Here is a 16,794-nt window from a genome sequence, read left to right on the forward strand (position 1 = left end):
AGAAGTGTGTGAATACAGATCTCCTCGCATAGGGTAACAGAGCAAGCAGAGGAAGTAGAGATTAATTTCTTCACAAGGTATTTGTTAAAGGTTGGCTAATCTGAATGTTAGTGTTGGCAGGATTTGGCAGTAGGTTTTGGTGATGGAGGAGGTGGTGGAAGAAGCTGCGTCTGGAGGATGGCGGATACACTTAAAGCATTCTTTACAAAAATAGTTGAGTGGATTTTCCTGGCAGCTGTCACCGTCACAGACACTTCAGCCAGCCCTCCTCACATTTCATAGTTCTTCTTTCAAACACACACTACTCACAAACACACACACAGAGCTGAACATAATAAAACATAGCCACTCTTAGTCATGTCTTATGACTTTCCCTCTAAAAATGTAAGCCTGGACTATTGTAAAAACTGTTATAGCTCATCATATAATCATGCATCATAAATGTTTTTCTTTCCTAACACAAACGCAGCATTGTATCATCAGGTTGCTATGGACACATGTGACAAACACATATATGGTGAACATTTATAGCTATTTGAAAATTTACTTTAATATACAAGTGCCAAAGGCCTGTAATGCAGAGTGGTAGGGAGGAGCCTTCCTCATGGGTCTAACCAAGGGTCACCCTGTGGCTGTTTACTAACTAAAGGCTGCAGTATTTCCCAAGCCCTGAATGGACTTTGCTCCTAATCTTCCTGAACCTGCCAACTAAAGATTAGACATTTATAGAAACCTCAAAAACAAAAACTGGAACTGGATTTTTTTTTTGTCAGAGCTACAGACAAGTGCAAGTTAAAAATATGAGGCATTTGCTGTATAAAGCATTGAGTTATTTGGAATAATGGCTTTGTAATTCAGAATGTAATGATATAATTAATTCCCAATAGACTCTTTATGCTACAGTTGATTTATTACTGATCAGAGTTTGTTGAATCTATTTTCTTTTCTATGTGTTCTGTATTGATTACATTTTGTCCATCCATTAAGTACACCCATTAAGTGTACAACTTGGAAACCCAACCACCATTACTCTACATCACTGCAGGCAATTATTTTTGATTGTCATAAAATAAAATATCATAATTTAGTGTACATTTTTATAAGTGTATCTCTTATGGCAAAAGCACTTGTCTACTTAGAGATTAGAACACTATATACCCTAGTGAGATTCTATTGGGGGTATCTAGTTTTTACATTATGTCTGCGGAATAATGCATGTAGCACACGTTTAAAACAAATTGAATATTATTTTAATTTTTTTTAAAAAGTGTAACCTATTTGGCATAAATACAACATTCATGATTACCACAAAAAATAATTTCAAAGTGTTTCCATGTCCTGTAGGTTACTGAATATGTATTTAGTATTCTGAATGAACAGATTGTGTTATGAACATAAGTGGAGAGCAGTCAGATGTGAAGTTTTCTAGAGTGAGCAAAAGTTCATATTACAAGGTTGAAAGAATGACCATATTCATTAATATGAATGATGAATCTACAGCGATGAACTTACAGCATTCATTCCTGCTTCTTAAGTAGCTGCCTGGTCAGTGTAGCAGTGGTTTGAATAATAACTTTATAAAATACATAACTTTGAAAGTTTTTAGGCCTAAATCTTTGGAAATAGATTAAGTTCGAAGTTTTTTAGAAAATGTCTTGAGGTGAGGACATAACTGTGTGGTAGCTCACTGATAAACACACTAGACATCTAATCAGAGAGTCGTGAAGTCAAATCCCAGCACCAAGCTGCCACTGCTGGGCACTTGAGCAAGGCCCTTAACTCTTAAATGCTCAAATAATTGTTGCCCTGGATAAGGGGCAACAATAAAGGGTTAAGTTACACAACATTTTATGTAAAAAAAAAAAAAAAAAGACTAAATATATAAAAAAGAATAAGTCAACACTAAGAATATCTTAATTCTTATTTGGCAGACATTAATGAGTTTCATGCAGTTGTGCTATTAGGCGAACATTCTGGCGACTATCAGTCAGGGGCAGTTGTCAAGGCTAATGGACTTGGACAGGCTCGTCACACTGTTGCACTGCATTGTGATGATGAGTGTGGTTCTAGATCCACATTGATAATAAAGGAGCTCTGTTAACAAAATGACATGCCAAGAATGCTCCTATGCCAAAGGTCTCATTTAGCAATCATTCTGTCCTCTTCAATTGTGGACCAAAAAGAATTACTTAGGATTGTTAAGAGCTCTGGATGTGCACTTCTCTCAGGAAAGTGCCACCACTTAAACATCTACATTGGGAAGCTCAACTGATGGGGCATTTATTCTCACAGCTTGCATTCTGACTAATTGTGCACATCCCACTGTGATTATTATAGCATGCAGGGAATAATTTGGACCCTCCTATGTATTAGTTACTCCAGGCTGTAGTGGCACATACAGTTCATATGGGTGCAGCGGAAGCAACAATGTTGCATGTAACATAGGGATGTAATGTAATGTAAATCTAGTGTCTGTATTTGTTCAGTGCTCCAAATATCCAAAGCTGTTTTTGGATTTTCATCTGAAATAGGTATAAACCGGTTTTATTTTTAGTGTAGTGTTTTATATGGTTTACCAGCACTTTAAGCACAGTATCTGACAGTTCCTCAATCTCATCTACTTCACCCCAACTCATAATTGGTCTCAACTAGTGCACTGTATATACATATATATATATATATATATATATATATATATATATATATATATATATATATATATATACACACTTCTACAAATATTATTTTTGTAGCCAAATTTAAACCACTATGACTCTAACTAGGCAATTACTCATAATGGTGCATATGCATCATGCAGCACTGCACATTAATGATTTTTTTTTTCACACAAGCTTCACATCTGACACCTTGACACCCTGCATGAACATAAGACCCCCTTACCCCCCCTCACATGATTTTTCTATTGTGTCTCTCAGTATCACAATCATAATTCACACCCTTTTTTGCATCAATAATTCTATATTCATATCTATGTATGTCTGCATCTGTTCAGAACACATTATCTGTTTAAATCATGTCTTCATATATGGTTACATTGCTAATGTAGCACAGAGCAGTGCAGAAGTACTAAAGCAGGGGAAAAAGCATACTTGGGAAATCGTGTGAAATATTAATGAAGAGATGCAGAAATGGAAAAATTTCAAGCTGCTCTACTTATATATAGCTGCTCTGGTTGCAATTTGTCAGTGCTAATGCATCATACATTTCTGCCACAGTGGACTTCATGAAAAAGCTCTATGCTATAGAAGTGGATTTGAATTTGTTTCAGGATAAGGACGTAACTGAGCCTGAAGTGAGAATCACTATTCTAAACTCATGCTGTTACACTTACGTCAGACATCGACACACAGTGGTTTCTGTCTCCACCTGTCTTTTCTTTAATTACCAATGCCTGCGTCACTTCCCTGACTTTTGTATCAACACTAGTTCCGCAGGTTTGCAACCAAATTGTTTGTGTATGTTCTATTTTACCTGTTGGTGATTGACAGTGCACATTTTCTGGATTGCTAACATCTGTGATTATTTGAATAGGTCTTTCATCAGGCTTTATTTCTGCCAAATAAATGAACTCTATAGCATTGTTACTTCATGTGTTTAAGTGTCCCTACTTTGATCTTATACGTTAAGGCTCTTTTCTGTGCTGGAACCGAGTTGGTGGAATGTCCTTCCCCTAGATGAGTCCCTAGCTATCTTTAAGCGATGTCTGAAGACCTACCTCTTCCTGAAACAATTAAATTAGCACTTTCCAAGTTTGCTTTGTAAAAATCAAGAGTTGTATTCTGATTTATATTAAGTTTGTAATCTGTAATCTGGCGTACCAGTGTAGATTTATTCATTGCTAGAAACTCAAAGCACTTTTGTACATCGCTCTGGACAAGGGTGTCTGCTAAATGCCACAAATGTAAATATAAAATCTAATTTTCTCCCTCTGTCCTTCTGAGTTTCCTCTAGACTTTTTGGTTTCCCCATATCATGAAGGATTGGTTTGTCTAGGTGTAAATGTGTGTGTGCATGGTACTTTGTGATAGTCAAGTCAAGTCAAGTTTATTTCTATAGCGCTTTTCACAACAGACATTGTCTCAAAGCAGCTTTACCGAAATCAACAGTCAAGGTGAATGGTGTGCATTTATCCCTGATGAGCAGCCGTGGTGACTGTGGCAAGGAAAAACTTCCTTAGATGTTATGAGGAAGAAACCTTGAGAGGAACCAGACTCAAAAAGGGAACCCATCCTCATTTGGGTGACATCAAGAGTGTGATCATAAATCTTTCAACAATACAGAACACTGGAGAGTGAGAACTAACATGAGCACTGAAGTGTAAGATTATGAGTAATGTTCTTTCTACAGTCTTATACAGTCATTATGGTTATAAAACTAGCAACACATAAAATCAAGTCAAGTCAAGTCAAGAGGCTTTTATTGTCATTTCTACTATACACAGTGGTACACAGTACACAGTAAAAATGAGACAACGTTTCTCCAGAACCCTGGTGCTACACTAAACAACAACAAACAAAACAACATAGAGCTACAACACAAGCTACATAAAGTGCATCGAGTGCAACCTGGTGCAAAAAGTGCAGACAGACAGTGCAGACAGACGACACAAGACAAGACATAAAACCCTATATAGCGCCGACCAGTAAACCTACTGTATACTTGATTATACAGTACTGTTCAAGAAAACTGTAAAAAACTATACAAAATAAAAAAATAAAAAACTATCCCAGAAGTGAGTATAAACAGTACAATGTAGTGCAAAATAATACAGCAGCAGTCGAAGGTGCAAAAAACAGCATGTAAACAGTATAAAAAATAGCTCAACAGTTGTGATCATCACAGATCCAACACCAGTTTCTCCATGCCAGAGCCTTTAAACACTCCAGGAGGTCCAGTGTCAAAACTCCTTGAACTCCATGAAGTGGGATCCAGCTGGCACTGGTACGTCTCTGGGTGGTACGGGAAGTTTGCGAGTTCCGCATCTATTTCTTTAAAGGTCCATAATCTTCATGAGGTGGGACGTGACTGGAACTGGCCAAACCTCAGAATGCTTAGGAATGGGGAGAGAAAGAGAAGCAGTGGAGAAAAATTAGCGTAGCTGCTGTTCATGATATTAACAGCACAAGTTGATAATGTGCATGTGATCAGATGTTCTGGAGCACAAGGTTATGATGTGAGACGTATGTTATGTGTAGGTTTTGCTAAAAAGATACGTTTTTAATCTGCACTTAAACTGGGAGAGTGTGTCTGAGCCCCGAACACTGTCAGGAAGACTATTCCAAAGTTTAGGAGCTAAATGTGAGAATGATCTACCACCTTTAGTGAACTTTGCTATTTTAGGAACAACTAGAAGTCCAGAGTTTTGAGATCTCAAGGAGCGTGACAGATTGTAGCGTGTTAAAAGACTTGATAGATACATGGGAGCTAAACCATTAGGTGTTTTATAAGTAAGAATATACTGGCATTCCCACCATTAATTATCAAAAGTTTGCATGGGAACATGCATCTTCCCAGGCAAAATGTACATACATACGTAAATTTCACTTACCGGTAATTCTTTTGAAATATTATGTGATATTACAGTTACTTGAATTGCTTTCACATACTAAGTCAAATTTATATGCAGCTTTTTAGACCTTCTTTACATTTACATTTACATTAATGGCATTTGGCAGACGCCTTTATCCAGAGCAAAGTGCTTTGAAGTCTCCATCAATGAATATATTCTAATACTGGTACATTAAACACAGGCTAAGAATACTATCCATCTAAAACTCTCTTAGGAGAAAACAATAGTTCAAAAGTGTGTGTTTTTATTTAAATAGTTAAAAATGCAAAAGTGTTGCACCTCACATGGGACATTATTCAATGTGTCAGATATGGCACCAAAACATTCGCCTCCCCCACACATCTGCAGATGAGTTTTTAACATGGAGACAAAGCCACCCTGTTTATAAACATATCTATTCTCTCTTACTCAATGAAAGCCTGAAGATGGGTTAAAGGTTGGATATTGAAAAGTGATAGATGACTTTGAATACCAAACGACATCAAATATGCTGGAACGTGTCCAATGTTAGCCTGGCTTGCCAAACATCTGTCGTTTAGATGAGCCATTTAGACTAGGGTAAAAGACATAGATTTAAAAATGTAGTTTTCTCTACATATGTATATACACACGCACACACACACACATACACACACACACACACACACACACACACACACACACACACACACACTGTCTCTCTCTTTCTCTATCTAAACTAATGCCAAATGATTAAGGTCCGTCAGTGGACTTTGTAAACTGAGGAACTATAACTGATAACTGAAACTATAACTTACGGCCTTAATGATTTATTTTTTGCATGACTTTTAAATGTCATAAAAATATTTGAAAGGATTTTACTTAAATGTGTTGTTTTTAATGTGAGCATTTCGCACTAGACATGGATAATAATGCTGCATGACTATCTGTGTGTTTTTGTGTGTGTTCAGTGTGTGGTTGTGACCTGGCCCAGGGTGGTTTCTTCATGAAGAATGGCGAGTATCTGTGCACGCTGGACTACCAAAGGCTGCATGGAACACGCTGCCATGGCTGTGGGAACTTTGTTGAAGGAGAGGTGGTGACGGCCCTCGGAAAAACCTACCACCCTACTTGCTTCGTCTGCACCATCTGCAAGTGAGATAACACAGAGCATTATACATACAGACATCACCTGCATGTGCATGGACACCTGTCCTGTCCAGCATTGACACTTTAATTCAAACACTATTATTTGTACAGCCAATGATTCTACTACCAGTACGATCAGTTTTACAGATATTTCATGCCACTATCTACATACCACTACATGGTCAAATGATCCACTACCACCGGAAATGTAAATTCAAATAATTATGAGCATGAGCACCATGGGCATGTTGGTAGCCTGAATGCTCAAACATTTAGATCTGTAACTGTTTCATAAACAGACATACATTTTTTCCCCAGTTGGAAAGTGGAAATTATGATTATTCCCATATGGTGTGATACAAACACTGCATGGTGTCCAACATAAGACTTGATCTTCAAAACAGTAACTTGACTCAGAAATTGTGATTTGATGAATTTTGCATGCAGTGATGTGTAGATTGGCCAGGAGTATTGAAATAACTAACACTCATTAAGGTTCATCTACTTAAATTCCCTTTCTTTACAGGTCCAAGCAAACATCTAGCATGATATAATGCTTGACCTTTACAGTCAAGTTTATGGCTATATAATAAGACAATTTGAAATTTAGTTGCCATATTTTGACTACTACAAAGGACTATATTGATATATCTATTTTTAACATACTTAAGTAGTGTACTGTATACTTCTTTGTTGATTTATTTGAAACATTTTGATTTAAGCTTTTTATTAAATCAGCTATGTTGTCAGCTACACAGATCAGATTATGTTGTATAAAAACTCTCCCCTTTCTAGCCGAGTGAATTTAATGAATGTAAATAAGCCATTAAAGAGAATTTGATAGAAAAGTTGAACTAGTTCCTTTTTAGAAAATTCTAACTAAACTATTGACTAAGGAATTTTTTTTTTCCTTAGACATTTACCATTTTTGCTTGATTATACTGGATCATTTTGGCCATCTTAATAATTGTTACTTTAACACTGAATATAGTGACTGACATATTCTGTTTCACCAGACGTAACCACAGGTTTACCAGCACTTTGATTAGATATGTTCCCTTTGACTTGACTTGGATATGAATACTAATGTTTTTTAATTTAGGTCAAGCTTAACATGCTGACACAGGCTGACTGTTATCTTTTAAAACATTTCAATGATCACACATTGCTGGCACCATACTGTATACCTGAACACTTGCAGATGCTTCCTGGACCTTGAGGCTAAAAAAAGTGTCTTCTTGCTTTTTAATTGCATGACATCACACTATGAGATCATGGGAAAGTAATCATGCTGAGATAATAATGAGGTGCACTCAATGATACTGTGTGTCGCTATGTTTAACCTCATGACGTTCTGTTTATGTAGACGGCCATTTCCTGCTGGAGACCGCGTCACCTTCAATGGAAAGGACTGTCTGTGCCAACACTGCATCCAGCCAATGTCTCCTCCTCCCAAAGACATCAGTGCATCCAGCAGTGAGTCACAGCACGCTTTTGCGCTTGGCTTATATCGCTGCACTCCAAACCAGTGTTCTTCCAGTAATGCAGTTATCTCCTGTTGTGTCTTCTCCTCATTCTCCATGACTCTTTGGTTGCGCAAAGCTGAGGCTGATGAGAATTCATAGCCCAAGTTGTTCGAAATCTTTTTAATTTTCTGCAGTCCCACACTCACTCTCTGTCACATAACTGATTAATTAAAAAAGCAGTTTAATCAGGTTTCCAGCCCAAATCAGATGACATGCTGTTTGAGCTGACTCATAAACCCAAATATCTGTTCCGGTGCTCTCAAGCAGATAACTTGCTCCCTTTCTTTTCCCTTCATTTCCTTCGTCTCAGTTTCTCTTAGAGGAAGTGTTGTAACTCAGTAAGCATAGCCAAGGGGGAGGAAAAGAGAAACTCACAACTCACCAATAGGACTTTAAAGTCCTGCAAACCAGTTTCGTGTGAACACTTAAATTATAGAGTTGTACATGTTGTGCCTTTGTGTTTCACAGATTTAGTCTATTTGATTATTTATAAATATATTAAACTTTCTATTCATCATGAATGACTTCATTTGTTTGTATTAATAAAGATCAATAATTGAAGATTAACAATTAAATTCTTCCACTCAAATATGATAAAAGACACAGCATGACTTTAGTAAAAAATTTTGTCTACTGTAATGTGATGTATTGTTAAAAACATCACTTTTGCTTAATTTTTGCCAGAGATTGGAGCAACATAAGATTCATATTATTTTACATGTGCATAAAAAAATAGGAAGAAATCATTACATTTAAATAAAAGATAACATACTAACTAAAATTTGGATAGAGAGTAAAACAGATGAATCATGTCAGAAAAATTGTGTGGTTTAAAATTCAGAAAATGTTGTTAATAGTTTCTCTGTTTTTCCCCCCATTACTGTCATGGGCACACACACACACACACACACACACACACACACACACACACACACACACACACACACACACACTCAGACCTAACCATGCATTCCCATCTTTTTTTAAAGGTCGAATGAACCTTTGTGCCATGCAATACTGATAATGTGTCTTTCAGTAAGAGGACTGAATGGTCAATGAAATTTGTTGGCCCTCATGAACACATGGAAAGCAGTGATTATACAGTCCATGGCTATTCATGGCTTGGTGGATTTTGCCAAATCCTGAGAGTCTATCCACTTCTGAGAGTTCTAAGGGTCTAAAGCCTTTAATATGCTGACAGGACGAGACAACACAGATCTCCTTCTTCAACTGTTATGTCTCTGCTCTGTTCTGTTTCCTTTCCGTTCAAATCTCTCTCTTTCTCTCTCTCTCTCTCTCTCTCTCTCTCTCTCTCTCTCTCTCTCTCTCGCTCTCTCTCTCTCTCTTTCAATAGATTGAAAGTCTTTTTACCCAAAAATTGTTACATTCATTACAATTTTTTTTTGCATTTATTAGGTGTGCTTTATTTTTTTTAAAACCCCGGCACAATATAGTAAAAAGTAATTCTGGATAATTATGCTCTGATTTATATATATATATATATATATATATATATATATATATATATATATATATATATATATATATATATATATATATATATATATATATATATAAATCAGAGCATATACTTCATAACGCTTTACATAGAATTACACAATTGTATTGCTTAATTTAAAAATTATTTTCAACAAAGTTTATTTGTTTGTGCATTTGTGCATTAGTGGCACCCTGCAAAAAAAAAAAAAAACAGTATGTTTACTGAATGCCCCAACAACTTCCCTTAAATTTTACAAACTGTGTTTGGCATATGGGAGTAAAAGTCTAAATTTCAGCTTGCGGTAAACACACAAACATATCCTGTGCAGTAGAGCGTTTAGGATGTAAAAGAAAAATCCCCATAAGCCATTTGGATGCAGTCAAAATACAAAATTGTTAGTCTGGGCTATTTTTAGACCCTATTTTTGGACCAAACATTTACACATACTACCCGTGAACTGTTACCTCCCCATATTCCCATGTGCTGAGGCAGTGCTGAGCCTTAGGCTGTCGTACAGCACCACCTAGTGGGAGATGCGAGGTGACTCCAACGTCTGTTTGAACGTCTGTGTTCACAAAAATTACTACTGGTACTGATGTGTGTGTGTGTGTGTGTGTGTGTGTGTGTGTGTGCTTGTGTGTGTGTGTGTTCTGCAGACTGTGCAGGCTGTGGCAGAGACATTAAAAATGGACAGGCTCTGCTAGCTTTGGACAGACAGTGGCATCTCGGCTGCTTCAAGTGCAAGGCCTGCGGCAAAGTGCTGAGCGGCGAGTACATCAGCAAGTTAGTAAATTTATCAGCATGCCTCTCTCACTATCTGTTACTGTGTTGATACAACTATTGTCCACCCTTTGAAAAATTCTCAAATTCTAAAATGTTTTACCGTGGTACTTCATTTATCGCAACCTCTAAAAATCCATGAGATGATTAAAACACTAATACTACAAACAAAACTATAACACTACTACAGGTTTTTGTCTCATGCTAAATGTGTTCCATGCTTGACTGACATTATTCTTCCTTTTTTGCCTGGGGTACTTATGTTATACATTTTATGACAATCTGATAAGAATTCATATTAATTTATTGTTTTGTAAAAAAAAAAAAAGCCTAGTTAATTTATTTTCTCAACATTCCCCTACTGATAGAATAACAGTTAAAAACTCTCTTGGTTTTTAATAGACACTCTAATGGTCTCTGTGGGTTCCTACTGGTAATATGATGCCTTCTGTGGTAGCATGTTAAATCTACTGGACACTAATGGGGACAATTAAGACACTATTAAATATCTTTATTATTCTGGTTCGGTTTGACAAAAATGATTTGTTAATAATTTTATGGTTTGTAATAATATTTATTGTGGAAACCAATAAAATTTCTCTTATGGTTTCTTTTGGTTTTCAGCCGGGCACTGTAATAAAAAAACAAATCTGTCTATTTATCCATCATAGAGTATTGTTAATTATTTTATGTGATGTCACTTTGTTTTAACATTTCAATTTCTCTTACACATCACACAAACAAATAGGTCCATTTAAAAGTGGCATTAATTTGATACTGTACATTGGTTTATAATTCAGATAAACTGTTAGACTACATTTCTCTATCTGACCCACATAATATAATTTATGCTGTAAAATGTGCTGTTCGACTGACAGCATAGATACTGCACAGATTAGAGGCATTTAATGAATATCACTATCACTACTGTGAGACTTTGCATAACTTAGCAACAGACTCAAGCTGAAAAATTGCATTAGTAAAGAAGAGAATGTTAGTACAGGATCAGTAGCAGCATATTGGCCAGTATTGAAGCTTTGATATTACTAGTGTATAAAAAGGTCTCCAGTTAATTTTTTTTATAGCTTTTAACAAACTGCTTTACAAAACTCTTTATGCAGATTTAGATCCATAATGAGCAGTGGAAATAGCGGTTGGAGCTAATATCATTTAATAATAATTGTACCCAGACTTGACATGTATAGTAATGAATATAGTGGTTAGCTTTTGTGAGCTTCTGCTTTCCTGTCATTGTTGCTATATCCCCTGGTTTACAAATCACTAATACTGTGTGTATGTGTATATATATATATATATATATATATATATATATATATATATATATATATATATATATATATATACAGTGAGGAAAATAAGTATTTGAACACCCTGCTATTTTGCAAGTTCTCCCACTTAGAAATCATGGAGGGGTCTGAAATTGTCATCGTAGGTGCATGTCCACTGTGAGAGCCATAATCCAGAAATCACAATGTATGTTTTTTTTAACTATTTATTTGTATGATACAGCTGCAAATAAGTATTTGAACACCTGAGAAAGTCAATGTTAATATTTGGTACAGTAGCCTTTGTTTGTAATTACAGAGGTCAAACATTTCCTGTAGTTTTTGACCAGGTTTGCACACACTGCAGGAGGGATTTTGGCCCGCTCCTCCACACAGATCTTCTCTAGATCAGTCAGGTTTCTGGCCTGTCGCTGAGAAACACGGAGTTTGAGCTCCCTCCAAAGATTCTCTATTGGGTTTAGGTCTGGAGACTGGCTAGGCCACACCAAAAGCTTGATATGCTTCTTACAGAGCCACTCCTTGGTTATCCTGGCTGTGTGCTTCGGGTCATTGTCATGTTGGAAGACCCAGCCTCGACCCATCTTCAATGTTGTAACTGAGGGAAGGAGGTTGTTCCCCAAAATCTCGCAATACATGGCCCCGGTCATCCTCTCCTTAATACAGTGCAGTCGCCCTGTCCCATGTGCAGAAAAACACCTCCAAAGCATGATGCTACCACCCCCATGCTTCACAGTAGGGATGGTGTTCTTGGGATGGTACTCATCATTCTTCTTCTTTCAAACACGTTTAGTGGAATTATGACCCAAAAGTTCTATTTTGGTCTCATCTGACCACATGACTTTCTCCCATGACTCCTCTGGATCATCCAAATGGTCATTGGCAAACTTAAGACGTGCCTGGACATGTGCTGGTTTAAGCAGGGTAACCTTCTGTGCCATGCATGATTTCAAACCATGACGTCTTAGTGTATTACCAACAGTAACCTTGGAACTGGTGGTCCCAGCTCTTTTCAGGTCATTGATCAGCTCCACCCATGTAGTTCTGGTCTGATTTCTCACCTTCCTTAGGATCATTGAGACCCCACGAGGTGAGATCTTGCATGGAGCCCCAGTCTGAGGGAGATTGACAGTCATGTTTAGCCTCTTCCATTTTCTAATGATTGCTCCAACAGTGGACCTTTTTTCACCAAGCTGCTTGGCAATTTCCCTGTAGCCCTTTCCAGCCTTGTGGAGGTGTACAATTTTGTCTCTAGTGTCTTTGGACAGCTCTTTGGTCTTGGCCATGTTAGTAGTTGGATTCTTACTGATTGTATGGGGTGGACAGGTGTCTTTATGCAGCTAACGACCTCAAACAGGTGCATCTAATTTAGCATAATAAATGTAGTGGAGGTGGACATTTTAAAGGCAGACTAACAGGTCTTTGAGGGTCAGAATTCTAGCTGATAGACAGGTGTTTAAATACTTATTTGCAGCTGTATCATACAAATAAATAGTTTAAAAATCATATATTGTGATTTCTTAATTTTGTTTTTTTTAGATTATGTCTCTCACAGTGGACATGCACCTACAATGACAATTTCAGACCCCTCCATGATTTCTAAGTGGGAGAACTTGCAAAATAGTATATATATATATATATATATATATATATATATATATATATATATATATATATATATATATATATTTCTGACTACAATTTGCTAAGTATGATGAGCCAAAAACAAAAGACATTGTGAGGTGACAGTGACAAGTTGAAGACATTGATTTACACTATTTTTCAGGGATGGTGCTCCATACTGTGAGAGAGACTACCAGATTCACTTTGGTGTGCAGTGTGAAGCCTGTCATCAATATATAACCGGGCGGGTTCTGGAGGTGAGTATCAGGCACCTGTTCTTATCCTTGCATCTTACCCTCCCATTGCTTTCTGCAAAGGAAAAATATTTTCCTTCATTTTATATTAGCTTCATTTTATGCTTCATATTAGCTTCATTTTTTTCTTAGTTTTAAAATCAAATTTGAAATTCAAAGTTCAATTTGATAGCAGTATTGTGTTTTTGAGGATGGTCCCCTGGTGGTCTAGTGGTTAAGACGCAGCGCTCTCACCGCTGCGACCCTGGTTCGCTCCCTGGTCAGGGAACCATCCCCAGCCACTCTCAGTGCCGGTCCCAAGCCCGGATAAATTGGGGAGGGTTGCGTTAGGAAGGGCATCCAGCGTAAAAACATGTGCCAAATCAAACTTGCGGAGGATCTGCTGTGGTGACCCCTAATGGGAGAAGCTGAAAGAAAGTTTATTGTGTTTTTGAGGATGGAAAGTCTACATTGCTAGTCTCACTAAACATCTGCAGCTGGCTGGTCAATCTGTTTACAAGCACTCACACAAACACACACACACACACACACACGCTGATATGTTAAGACCATCAACCAGCACCCAGTCTGACACAGCCAAACTAGCATGTTTGAAGAGTTCTGCACTCTCACGATCTCAGCACCAGCCCTTGGGGAAAAGTGCACAAAAACTAGCAGAGAAACAGTTGGCAAGATGCCACAGTCCCACCCTAGCATTGTACATAGTGCAGGCTCTGAGTCTAAGTCCATCTGATAGGCTGAGAGGCCAGCAGAAGGAAGAAGGAAGGGGAGGGGGAAATGGATGAAAAGTTTAGGAGTTCTCAGGAAAAGTCTGAGAGACAGATTGAGGGACAGAGTGTGCTAAAAGAGTAAGTGTACAAGGAGTTTATCAGCTAAATCGCAGGGCTGGGGGTCCACACGAGCCACCTGCCAAAGGTAAGAGCACCAGATGTTTTCAGGCTCAAGCAGGATAATTAATTTCACATTCCATCAGGTAATAAGTGAAGGGTACATGATTATAGGGTTTGTACTTTCCATCCTTTCATCAGTGCATATTACATTCATGTGTTCTTTGTGATGAAAATGTATGATGTATAGTTTCTGTATAATGTATTTTATGTACCGACACTGATTATGCTGATTTTATTTATTGAACCAGAATTGTGGTTCTTTTGACTTTTTGATGATATATTAACAGGAAGCTCTCCTGTGGCACACTTCACATACACATTGTTCTTTTTGTGTCTCAAACCAAACCCACCCAGACAGAGCAGTTGTCAGTTAAAGTGTGAGTGCTATTTATATAAATCTATGTGTCCACATATGGTGGTGACAAACCCGTTGGAATCTTATCAATGTGAGACCCAGAGACACTAAAGGAGTAGACTCTTCTATATATGTCCAAGTATTGTGGAGAATTTTTTTCTGAGGAACAGATGGACTTGATACGAGCATCTCCATTCAAAAACGCAAGGAATGCAGCACTATATTGCAACGTTTTAATTGTTGATGATTATGATGGTGCCTCGCTTTTGTTAGATTGCCATGTGAGACTGAAATGTTTAACTTTAGAGTGTTGACCCTATATTACCACACACACACACACACACACACACACACACACACACACACACACACTTACACACACACTTACAAAACTGCACTGTAAGATCTGGTAAATTACATCTCTGTTTCCTTTTTCCAACATTTTGCTGATACGCCTTATAGAACTACTTAATTTTGTTTGTTAAGAAATGAATGTTAGTTTTGCTTGTCTATAGAAATTACTTTGCTTTACACTGAAACATAAATCAGTGCTGATAAGAAAGCACATGCTATATTTTATGTATACAAATACTGTATATGTTTGCATTTAGAAGAGATGGGTCATCAGATTTTCCACCAGAGAAGAAAAAGGTTCTGGTGCATGTCTTTCTTGGGTGATGAAGGCTAGAGAGTAACCTGTAGTGCAGTATACAGTCCCATCAGGTAGGATGGGGAAGCTTGTTTAAACTAGCATCAGAGGTTTAAAGCAAATGCAGGTGGCTATAGAATGTCAGCGAAGAGAACCCAGACAGAAACAGGAGCCAGCCTGCTACAATAGTTTAGACTGCCCTCTCCATTTTCTCTCTGTGTTTATCTCCACTGTGGCTGAAAGTGTTCGAAGTGCACCAGCGAGCATTTTTCAAGCAGCATCTATCCAGGTGGCTGAGCTTTTAGAGAATAGCACACAGAAAAACAGCTTCACCTTTCCACACATGTCCAGCCCATGTTACACAGCTCTGGAGAGCCTTCTCTGTATACTCTTAATATGACTACAGGCTAGTTTGTTCCGCTTCTAAGGGCCTTGTCTTTCTCTCTGGTGGTCTTTCTTCCCTTCCACCCTGCATTCATCATTTTCCCTTTCCCTCTTTCTTTACCCCTTTCAGTTCCTCTCTTTGGCTTTTTCCTCTGCTTACACCCTTCCATCTGGAACTGGAGCCCCCTCTGTTTCCCCCTGAGCTTGCCAGTAATGAGTCTTTGTTTTCAACATGGTTCTGTCCAGTTCCACGTTCTTGTGTATAATGTAATAAGGAATGATGGATAGCCATCTTGCAGGAGAGACATTTAGAAAGAACATCTACTGTCAAAGGCATTTGTTTACAGCAAGAGTGTTAAATGGGCCCGTTGCCATAGTGCAGCTGGGAGGAGGGATGGGGTCACATCTGTGTGAAATCAAACATTTCTGCTGCATTGCCTCATAGTTCATTGAACAAGGGAGGAACATGGAACAGTGGCCAGAATATTGCAGGTGATCCCCCGGCACCATAGAAATGAAAATGTGTTTGTATACACATATGTGTATTTGTGAGTGTGTGTTTGTGTGTGTGTGTGTGTGTGTGTGTGTGTGTGTGTGTGTGTGTGTGTGTGTGGGTGGGTGTCTGGGTGTCTGGGTGTGTATGTGGGTGTGCTTACATGGAAATTGTCTATATTCTTTTTCTATTTAATTATAATGCTACTGTATGTGGTGAACCCCTGGCATCATTTAGCAATAAAAGCACATTTCATTTAAAAGGAAGCTGGATGTGTTGAAGTGCAAGGGAAAAAATATCAAGGGATTTTTTTTGTGCAAAAAGTGCTTAGAGAACAA

General features: G+C 37.8%; 1 protein-coding gene across 50 annotated transcripts in view; it reads left to right on the forward strand.

Annotated features, from left to right (window-relative positions):
• ablim1b (actin binding LIM protein 1b) overlaps positions 1–16,794 on the forward strand; it is a 65,827-nt gene that overhangs the window by 31,305 nt on the left and 17,728 nt on the right. For all 50 annotated transcript variants that reach the window (XR_006926442.1, XR_006926443.1, XM_046853263.1 and 47 more), the window contains exons 3-6: positions 6,520–6,703; positions 8,064–8,173; positions 10,381–10,507; positions 13,595–13,688. Coding sequence is in view for 48 of the 50 variants with exons in the window: in XM_046853263.1 (XP_046709219.1) it covers positions 6,520–6,703; positions 8,064–8,173; positions 10,381–10,507; positions 13,595–13,688 (515 nt within the window). In the remaining 2 variants the exon portion in view is untranslated. The remainder of the gene's footprint in view (positions 1–6,519; positions 6,704–8,063; positions 8,174–10,380; positions 10,508–13,594; positions 13,689–16,794) is intronic.

This window comes from Silurus meridionalis, chromosome 7, assembly GCF_014805685.1.
Source record: "Silurus meridionalis isolate SWU-2019-XX chromosome 7, ASM1480568v1, whole genome shotgun sequence".
Classification (NCBI taxonomy): Eukaryota; Metazoa; Chordata; class Actinopteri; order Siluriformes; family Siluridae; genus Silurus; species Silurus meridionalis.